Source organism: Rhinopithecus bieti, unplaced genomic scaffold (assembly GCF_001698545.2).
Source record: "Rhinopithecus bieti isolate Rb0 unplaced genomic scaffold, ASM169854v2 scaffold_35856, whole genome shotgun sequence".
Classification (NCBI taxonomy): domain Eukaryota; kingdom Metazoa; phylum Chordata; class Mammalia; order Primates; family Cercopithecidae; genus Rhinopithecus; species Rhinopithecus bieti.
The window spans coordinates 64,391-74,911 of record NW_016815820.1 but is presented as its reverse complement, the minus strand read 5'-3'; the positions used below and the strand labels follow the sequence as shown (position 1 = coordinate 74,911).

The window sequence follows — 10,521 nt, the reverse complement described above, 5'->3', positions numbered from 1 at the left end:
TTTTTTTTTTTTTTTTTTAAAAAGAAGTCATGTGAATTTTAAAACAGGGAATGTTCAACATGGTCCAAATCAGTTATTATTAAAATAAATCCTGAATACAATTAAAGACAATCATATATATATATGGAATTTTAAGAAAATTAAATTCTCTTTCAAATTAGTTTTCTACCAAATCCAAGATAGATAAAAGCAGAGCTGGAATGATTTTGAAATCTAAACTTATTTTGGCTTTGAATAACTTTCGATTCAATTCTCCTAATATAGAACATCTGTTTTTGGTTGTGGTTATACCAAGTTGTTATTTCACAGACAGAGGGAAATGGCAGAGAACTGATCAGTATCCCTTTCGTGGGGTATTTTTTTAGAAAGGAAAATAAACTCAGAACAACACTGCATTTTCCCCAACCCCTCAACATGTAGACTGAGATCCTGTATATCTTGTCAACCATTCCAGTTTAACACTTTAGTGTTAGGATAATTCTAATCATTTTTTTAATTAAAAGAGAACATATGAAAGTATCCAGAGTTCTTCCAGTTTCATATAGAACTCCAAATAAATTTTCACAGAATGAAAAATATTTCTGTACAAACATTTAAAATGGGCTGCAATAAAATGCCAACAAGCAGAAATAATGACCCCTTCCATGACCGATGTGGTGATGACCCCTCTCCTCCATAAGGAGTTCAGTTGCATATTTCTGCAGCAAAGGAAGCTGGAGATGTGACTGGCCTAAGTTCTAAAAATCCCAAAATCTCCCAACAGGTACCAAAAAGGTTCATTTGTAATGACAGTTCATTTGCATTTAACACCTATATCCTTCTTAAATCATTTCCTTCAATCCTGCTACCTAAACTTTAATCTTACCAAAAAAGTTAGAATTTCAGTTCTTGTTAACAATGCACATAAATCCAAACTTGGAAAATATTACAAAATTCTTTCAAAAGCTTCAAATACAACACAAAAATTGTCCATCTTTATAAATTGAAAATTTCCCACCCCGCCCCCCCGACTAAAATAGTTTCCCCACCCACCTGAAAAATCTGGAACTGAAATCTTCTATGTTTAGCAAAATGTCCCAGTAGAATAGCCCCCTGTACAGCTGGATTGATTATAAATCAGTCCTGTGTAAAATCCTTCCCCTCCCGCCCTCAGTTTCTGAGCCACCTCATGGCTCTTGTTTGATGTAGAAGTTGGCAGAGCCATTGCTTTCCTGATCAGATGCTCCTTGGAGGAAATTATAATCCTCTCCATCCAGCAACTCCTCCTTCAGCTGCAGTGTCGTCACTGAATGAGAGAGAGAAACATATGGACATTAAGGCTCTCTAGAGTACTCAGATTGCCTGTGATCTTCATGTTCCATCAGTTTTACAGTTATTAAGACTTCTTCATTTCTTCAGTAACTTCAAGTTAAATCCCTAAAGTATGAGCATTCAGTTAATTTTCAAGTATATTAGCAGTTAAGAAACATTCTGAAAGGAACAGTACTGCATAATGCACACTGCACAATGGACATCTTCAATGAAGTGTTCGGAGTAATGGTGCTCACTAATCTGACTGGGATGAGAATTTTGTGATCAAGTATTCACTTTTATGTCAATGTTTGTACAAACAACGATATAGTTCTTTCATGGTTCTTAAGTACAATCTTTTTTTTCTGAGATGGAGTCTTGCTCTGTCATCAAGCTGGAGTGCAGTGGAGCAAACTCGGCTCACTGCAACCTGTGCTTCCTGGTTCAAGTGATTCTCCTGCCTCAACCTCCCAAGTAGCTGGGACTACAGGCACATACCACCACACCTGGCTAATTTTTTGTATTTTAGTAGAGATGTGGTTTCACCATATTGGCCAGGATGATCTCTATCTCCTGACCTTGTGATCTACCTGCCTTGGCCTCCCAAAGTGTTGGGATTACAGGCGTGAACCACTGCGCCCGGCCTCTTAAGTACAATCTTAATTACCAACACAATAAATATGACTGTAATATATTATTAATCCCAAGGAGTTTTTTTTTTTTTTGAGATGGAGTCTCACTCTGTAGCCAGGCTGGAGCGCAGTGGTGTGATCTCGGCTCACTGCAACCTCCGCTTCCTGGGTTCAAGCGATTCTCCTGCCTCAGCACCCCGCCCCCCTCCTCCTCCCCCCTGCCCTGAGTAGCTGAGACTACAGGCGCCCGCCACCATGCCCAGCTAATTTTTGTATTTTCAGTAGAGACAGGGTTTCACCATGTTGGCCAGGATGGTCTCGATCTCTTGACCTTGTGATCTGTCTGGCTCGGCCTCCCAAAGTGCTGGGATTACAGGCGTGAGCCACTGCGCCTGGCCCCAAGGAGTACTTTTATTAAAAAGATTATCTGAAGAAAAAGATATAAATCTGATGTTAAATCAAAACATTAAAAAATTATAAATTATATAAGGATGTAACATACATTTTAAAAAAGTGAATCTGGGCTGGATGTGGTAGCAGCCTGGGCAATGTAGCAAATCCCCAGCTCTACAAAACACAAACAAAAAAAGCTGGGTATGGCTGTGCAAGGCTGTAGTCCCAGCTACTCAGGACTGAGGCAGGAGGCTTGCTGGAGCCCAGGAGTTCGAGATTACAGTGACCTATGATTGTGTCACTGCACTCTAGCCTGTGTACACCTCTTCTCCTACGAACAAAAATGAGTCTTAAACTCCTGAGCCGAGTGTGGTGGCTAATGCTTACAGTCCCAGCTATGTGGGAGGACAAGGCAGGGGGCCAGTTCAACGCTGAGTGCCTGCCTGAGTTCTTATCTGATGACTTACTTTTTAACGAAAGCAGATTAATAGTACAGCCATGTTTCTGTAGGTCTTTAGTATGGAAAACAGTTTTTCAGTTTCATATCCCCAAAGTGCTGGGATTACAGGCGTGAGCCACCACACCTGGCTGTGTTCAGGTTTCTTAAAGTTACTGTCTGGTTGGGCACAGTGGCTCATGCCTATAATCCCAGCACTTTGGGAGGCCGAGGCGGGCGGATCACGAGGTCAAGCAATCAAGACCACCCTGGCTAACATGGTGAAACCCTGTCTCTACTAAAAAATACAAAAAAATTAGCCAGGTATGGTGGCGGGCGCCTGTAGTCCCAGCTACTCGGGAGGCTGAGGCAGGAGAATGGTGTAAACCCGGGAGGTGGAAATTGCAGTGAGCTGAGATGGCGCCACTGTGCTCCAGCCTGGGCGACAGAGTGAGAAAGTTACTGTCTAACCATAGTTGAGCTCAAACAATTTAAAGAACAGATGAGGCGGTCTTTTGTGCTAACACATCCACTGGAATCTAGTCCCATAGTGAGCAATGCTACCTTCTTTCCCAACTTCTTTAGCATACATGGATCTGCTAAATCAAAAGTCAGAAACTGCTTTTTCCACCCCTGCCTGGGCCCTGTGCTTTTTTTTTTTTGAGACATAGTCTTACTCCATCACCCAGGCTGGAGTGCAGTGGCGTGATCTCAGCTTACTGCAACTTCTGCCTCCCGGGTTCAAGTGATTCTCATGCCTCAGCCTCCCGAGTGGCTGGGATTACAGGTGTGTACCACCAAGCCTGGCGAATTCTTTTGTATTTTTAGTAGAGATGGGGTTTTGCTATGTTGGTCAGGCTGGTCTTGAACTCCTAGCCAAATGTGATCCACCCACCTTGGCCTCCCGAAGTGTTTGGATTACAGGCATGAGCCACCGTGCTTGGCCTCTTTATACATTTGAATGGTTCTTTACGTATTTGACTGAATATTTCCATACAAGAGATTTCACATGAAAATCTGAAAAGTAGACAGACTTGGAAACATGAGTGCAGCATCCTTAAAGAGCTGTGATCATTGGGAACTGACTGGCTACTTACTACCCCCTTAATCTGGGCAGCCTGAGATCTCTGTCCACCACAGAGTTCACTGCTCAGGTTGCCCACAATACTCACACAGGTAACACCAGCCCCTGCAGGCATCTGGCTCCAGAGCAAGGGTAAAAGTTCTTCGTTTTTCTCTATTATGTATCTTTTCATTAATAAATGAAGTGAGAGGATACACATATATGGGATGTAAATGGGAAACTGCTCATACAGAGAAAAAAGTCAATTGGGGAGGAGAATGAGAACTCAGCAGAATATCTGGATAGGTAGTATGGGATTTAAGTTTTTCATGAAGCAATGGCAGTGTCGTCATGTGGAACAATATTAAATTTGCTACAACTTTTAAAGTCAAATAGTACAGTCAAAAAAATACTTCATGTCTTTATTTTTTTAGTAGAGATGGGGTTTCACCATGTTGGTGAGGCTGGTCTTGAACTCCTGACCTTGTGATCCTCCCACCTCGGCCCTCCAAAGTGCTGGGATTACACTTTGTAGAGATTGTTTCTACTCTCCGAGAGGCTGGTAATACTAGTTCTGACTCTCAAATTTAAAACAAGACAAAGTAAAAGATGTGCCTGGCCGATGTCTTGATTTTAGTTATAAGCAATTAGTATAAAAATAATGGCTGCTGACATCTTACTTGCTAATTTAAAGAATCATCTTTTTTTTTTTTTTTTTTTTTTAAGATAGTCTCGCTCTGTTGCCTAGGCTGGAGTGCAGTGGCACAATTTCAGCTCACTGCAACCTCCGCCTCCCAGGTTCAAGTGATTCTCCCACCTCAGCCTCCCAAGTAGCTGGGATTACAGGTATGTACCACCACACCTGGCTAATTTTTGTATTTTTAGCAGAGATGAGGTTTCCTCATTTTGGCCAGGCTGGTTTTGAACTCCGGATCTCAGGTGATACACCTGCCTCAGCCTCCTAAAGTGCTGGGATTACAGGTGTGAGCCACTGTGCCTGGCCAAGAGATGGCAATTTATTTTATTTGGTACTGGTTTTGGCATTGGTGATCAAAAATTTAACAGGCCAAAGACAGAAAAGTGAATACGTTATGCATATAATCATAGCAAACACCCATCAGACTGTTCAAAGGTACAGCAAACGAGCCTGTGCAGTTAGTTCTTCCTTTCATCAAAAAAATTACTTAATATAAATAAAAATGCTTTTATGAGGAATGACATCAAATGTATGACAGTTATCCTTCAAATCTAGCCAGCGTGCAGTCATTCAGCATGAGGGCCATTTTAACAATACCGAGAAAATACATACATGGAAAGGAAAACAAAACCCAAGTTTCATTAAAGGTGCAGTACCCACAATAAAAGGTTGATTAAAACAGTATCTTGTTCTATGATGACTGGATGGCTAAATGAATGAGAAAAGAATTACTGTGCTTCAAGATCAAGCTCATTCAAACGCATGTTTTTCAAAAAAATGTAAGAAAGGTAAGTTGAGATTCTAAAGCCTATCCTGAAGCTATATGCATTACTGCTAACAACAAATTTCTGGATTATGCTTCTAGTCATGTTAAAATATGAAAATGATGTGCTAAAAAAAGTAACTCAAGATAAAGGTGAAACATTCACTCAGATGTGCAATGTTTTAATGCAAAGTTTCATTGTTTTCATGGAATCTAAAACAAAGCCTGTCTGGTTAGCTTCACATGAATCATTTCTCCTTTCCAGGCCTTCTCAATAAATGATGGATGAAATAAAACAAATCCTGTGGTTGAAAGTCACTTTCCACACAAATGCCTTTTCTTAGCTCTGTTTTTAGAAGGAAGTCACTCTGTTGACACTAATCACTAACATTTCAGGAGATAAGCTAACCGAAATCACATTTTTCCAGCTACAAGCCCGTAAATAATAAACTCTCTCAACCGCTAATTAAACCATAGTTTTCAGATAGTTAAAGTAGCAATGCAGTCCCTACTTAGTTTCATCAGAGAAAAATCACACCAAGCCCCACCAGTTGTGCCATAGCTCAGAAGATACTACAGACACCAGTGGAAGAAGGAAGTCACGTAGGAGGCCGGGTAGTTTCCATCTAGTAGGTCTACTCTAAATTCTTGGGTTTTGCCAGTGCCAGATGTTCTGTTTGAAATGAATCAGTAACCTATCACAAAATGTGACATACATCTTCAAAACCAGCCTCATGCTTAAAGAAAATACATCCAAGATCCAACAAAAGCTCAAATATATTTGGAACTCACAATATCCATACTTAATTAAGTAATGCAAGACTATTTCATAAATAAGTGCAAAAATAAAAAAACTTAGACAAGAAAAGAAACTGGAACGCTCTTTAGACTTTGAACATTTTTCCGTTAAAGAGCAGGTAACATTGGATTTACAATCCTAATTTGTTTTTCATACAAAAGTAGTAGCGTAATTTCCTCTGGATGTAAGAATATCACAGTGATCTTCAGAGAAACAGAGTGGGAAGGGGGCAAGGTGGCCTAATACACTGTGAAGGAGGGAAAAGCTAAAGAACATATCCTAAAATGGCAAAAAAAACCCCCAACCAACAACGGAAACAAACAGGAAAACCCCCATAGGTGCAAAAATATTAGCAAACAGAAGAATGAGAAGAAAACAGAGCTAGGTAACGAAAGTCTCATCTAGGTTTTCAACATACAAGACATTTTAAAGAATGCTGATTAGAGAAAACAATTTAGTCTAAAAGCAATAGTTAGCATATGGCAGAACATATGCCAAGGCAGGTATAACTTTGGCTTTGAAGCTGTATGATCTGATCTGTACTCAGGCCTGAAGTTCATCATGCCTAAGTGAAGTCCTCATACCCTATGATAATACCATGCTTGTTCTTAGTAATTACAAAGGGCAAAGCCTTCTGTAGTCTTCCTTATAATCTACTACCTTGGCCTAACCAATTAAAGTCAAATCAAATGCCACTGACTACTTAAATCACTATACATACATAATCATGAACTTACGGAAATAAAAAAATTATGCAGGTATTCAATTTCCAAATTTGTTATTCAACTAAGATTGTGATCAATGTTACTGCCAAAACTAAAATTAAACTGGAACTCAAAACACATCCTTTCCATGAATGAGACACTATGAAATGTTATGAACAAAGCCTTTTCTGTCTTTTTAATCAGACTTATCCCTAATGACACACTTTGTTCCCAGGTCAAGTCACATACAATTCTGCAAAGCGGAATGTTCAAAACCAAGAAATATTCCAAGTTGTCTCACAATTCCAACTACCCTTATCTGAAGCTCGGAACTATTTTATAACAAAGTAAAATTCCTTCCCTGATGTTTTGTCTTAGTGAAGTGACTACTAAGGACTAGTGAAATGAATTCTTTAGTTGAAAGAAAAAGAAAAAAATTCAATGAGTCAGCATCTGTCATGCCAGACCATGCTTTGTCTCCCACCACCCTACCCAGTACTTTTACCCTCTGAAGTACCTGAGATGCTGATGTGACTAATTACCTGGTTTGAGGCTGGGACTGAACTCTCGGCTAGTGCTGGGAGGTGGGAAGGCCTCCGGGGCTGTCTGTGCTGGAAGGGTTCGATATGGAGGAGGAGTCAACTCTTCGTCACCAGAGAAGCTCCTCCGCACCCCACCTGTCATGGGCAGGCTCGACAAACTGACAGGCTTCTTCCCAATTGGCATCTTCCTCTCTAAATATCAAGTCAGACTAAAGTAAGCTTTCACTTACATGTGTGGTAAGAAAAGTGCATTACATAACTAGGAAAGCTGTGCTGCACAGGACACTCTGAAAAGAGAACCAATTATGCAAAGTTTGTATTTCTGAAAACAAGGAAGAGAGAGTGAGTGTGTGTGTTGGGGGAGATTGTTTCTACTCTCTGAGAGTTTGGTAATACTAGTTCTGACTCTCAAATTTAAAACAAGACAAAGTAAAATGAATTACAGAGAGCTTTAAGAACAGCTGGCTAATTTCTTTCAAGAACGTCTCTGCTTGAGATGGGGTAAAAACCCAAAGGAAGAAAGAAAGGGTCTTAAAACACGACTTTTAGGGTAGCATTTCATAGCTCATATAAGCCCAAACACTGGTGGGAGAAATCAAAGTAAAACAGTTTAAACGTATTATCTGGGTGTAGGATATTATTGGTATGAAATGTGCTCCCCTAACTTTTTAGTGCACAACTCACTCTTTTAGAAAACACAATTCTTGTTCTAAAAGTACTTCCAAATTCAAAGCTTACTGCCTGCACATTCTTTTTTTTTTTGAGACAGAGTCTCACTCTGCCGCCCAGGCTGGAGTGCAGTGGCCGGATCTCAGCTCACTGCAAGCTCCCCTCCTGGGTTCACGCCATTCTCCTGCCTCAGCCTCCCGAGTAGCTGGGACTACAGGCGCCCGCCACGTTGCCCGGCTAGTTTTTTTGTATTTTTTAGTAGAGATGGGGTTTCACCGTGTTAGCCAGGATGGTCTCGATCTCCTGACCTCGTGATCCGCCCGTCTCAGCCTCCCAAAGTGCTGGGATTACAGGCTTGAGCCACCGCGCCCGGCTACCTGCACATTCTTAAGCAATCTGATTTATTCTGAAACAAATTTATCAGGCTGGGCATGGTGGCTTATGCCTGTAATCCCAGCACATTGGGATGCCAAGGCAGAAGAATGAGGATGGCTTCAGGCCAGGAGTTTAAGACCAGCCTGGGCAACAGAGTGAGATCCATCTCTACAAAAAATAAAAAAAATTAGCTGGGCAATGCCGGAGTCTGAGGTGGGAGATTTGCTTGAGCCCAGGGGTTCGAGGCTGCAGTGAGCTATGATTGCACCACAGTGCTCCACGCTGGGCAATAAAGTGAGTCCGTATCTTAAAAAAAAAAAAAAAAAAAAAAAAAAAGTTACACACTTTTCAAATAATGTTTCCTACACAAATATAAATATAATCCTTCCAAGACACATACAATGCTTTTGCCAACCAAAAAGAAATACTCTGAACTCTGCAAATTTTGAAGAATCAAGTATAGTACATTAATCATATTGAAAGCTGAAGGATCAGCAGGGTAGACTGGCTCATGCCTGTAATCCCAGCACTCTGGGAGGCTGAGGCAGGTGGATCACTTGAGGTCAGGAGTTCAAGACCAGCCTGGCCAACATGGCGAAACTCTGTCTCTACTAAAAATATAAAAATTAGCTGTGAGTAGTGGTGCATGCCTGTAATCCCACTACTTGGGAGGCTGAAGCAGGAGAATCGCTTGAACTCGGGAGGCGGAAGTTGTGGCAAGCCAACATTACACCACTGCACTCCAGCCTGGGAGACACAGCAAGATCCTGCCTCAAAAAAAAAAAAAAAAAAAAAAAAAAGTGGAAGGATCCTTATCTTTGTGACTGAGTTACGTCTGTTTTCTTCCAGATGATAGAATAAACCAAGTAAGAGCAATAAAAAATTACGCTTCACAAAATCAAAACTAAAAGATAAATGTAAGCCACACAGTATTCCTATGTAAAATGATGTGGGATTTAAGCTGTTATTGAGTAGATTCAGTTCTCAAGAGCCAAACCAAAATCACATGCAGCAAAACTTAAGACTTTTCCTAATATACTACATACTCAGAGATAAAACGCAAGGAGTAATGTCCAACTCTTACTACTTACAGTAGTCCCTGAAAATGGTGAGATTTAAAGCAGAAATCAGTGCTGCTTTTCCTGCTCTAGAATTACCACATCTTAAGGAAAAGAGGCTTTTGAGACTAGAGAGTGTATATGATCCTTGTGGCAGACCCTTATATTTATTCTCAAAAGTGTTAGTAATTATCCATCCTTCGTGGCATGAACACAACCTACTACAAAGCAAGCTAGACCAATGAAGCTCATCAGCTGTTTCTGCACAATAAGCACTACCAAAGAATATACCACTAACAGATGATCTTAAGTTCAAAAAGACCAACAAGCTATAAGATGAAACAACAGAGCCAGAATATGATAATCTACCAAGGCAAACGTAAAAACAAACAAAAGGTTTTATAGCCCATCTGATATTGATATCAGTTTGCCTGCAATAGATGACAGGTTTCTAAACCCCAAATACTTATTTGCATAACTAAAGCTTAGTGAGAAAACTTTCTAACAAACTGTTTGCTGAGTAATAGAAAAAAATAAGAGGCGGCGGCACCATGAGTGAAAGCTGCTGCTTAATACGGCACTACACTTCCTTATCCTCAATTCCAACATTCAAAAAGGTTTTTTTTTTTGTTTTTTTGAGACGGAGTCTTGCTCTGTTGCCCAGGCTGGAGTGCAGTGGTATAATCTCGGCTCACTGCAAGCTCCGCCTCCCGGGTTCAGGCCATTCTCCTGCCTCAGCCTCCCGAGTAGCTGGGACTACAGGCGCCCGCCACCACGCCCGGCTTTTTTTTTTTTTTTTTTTTTTTTCAGGAGAGAGGGGGTTTCCCCCTTTTGGCCCGGGTGGCTTTGAACTTTTACCCCCAGGGTTTCCCCCCCCCCGGTCAGTCTGGTCCCAACCTCCTGACCTCGGGTGACCCGCCCGCCTCGGCCTCCCAAAGTGCTGGGATTACAGGCGTGAGCCACTGCGCCTGGCCTCAGGAAGTTTTTTAAAAAAAACTTTGGCAACAAAGCCGTACCTCAGTTGGTGACACCACTTATAATTTTTTATTTGGGTCATTTAATGTAAATATTTATATATATATTTGCTTTAGAAAATGCTT

General features: G+C 40.9%; 1 protein-coding gene across 6 annotated transcripts in view; it reads right to left on the bottom strand.

Moving 5' to 3' along the window:
- Nucleotides 1-6: 6 nt before the first annotated feature.
- MBTD1 (mbt domain containing 1) overlaps nt 7-10,521 on the bottom strand; it is a 56,371-nt gene continuing 45,856 nt past the window's right edge. For 4 of the 6 annotated variants that reach the window (XM_017853945.1, XM_017853950.1, XM_017853948.1 and 1 more), the window contains 2 exons: nt 7,320-7,511; nt 7-1,285 (listed from right to left, as the gene is read on the bottom strand). In XM_017853945.1, the coding sequence (XP_017709434.1) occupies nt 1,167-1,285; nt 7,320-7,511 (311 nt within the window). In that variant the 3' untranslated portion in view covers nt 7-1,166. The remainder of the gene's footprint in view (nt 1,286-7,319; nt 7,512-10,521) is intronic. The other 2 variants (XM_017853946.1, XM_017853947.1) reach the window with 1 other exon arrangement.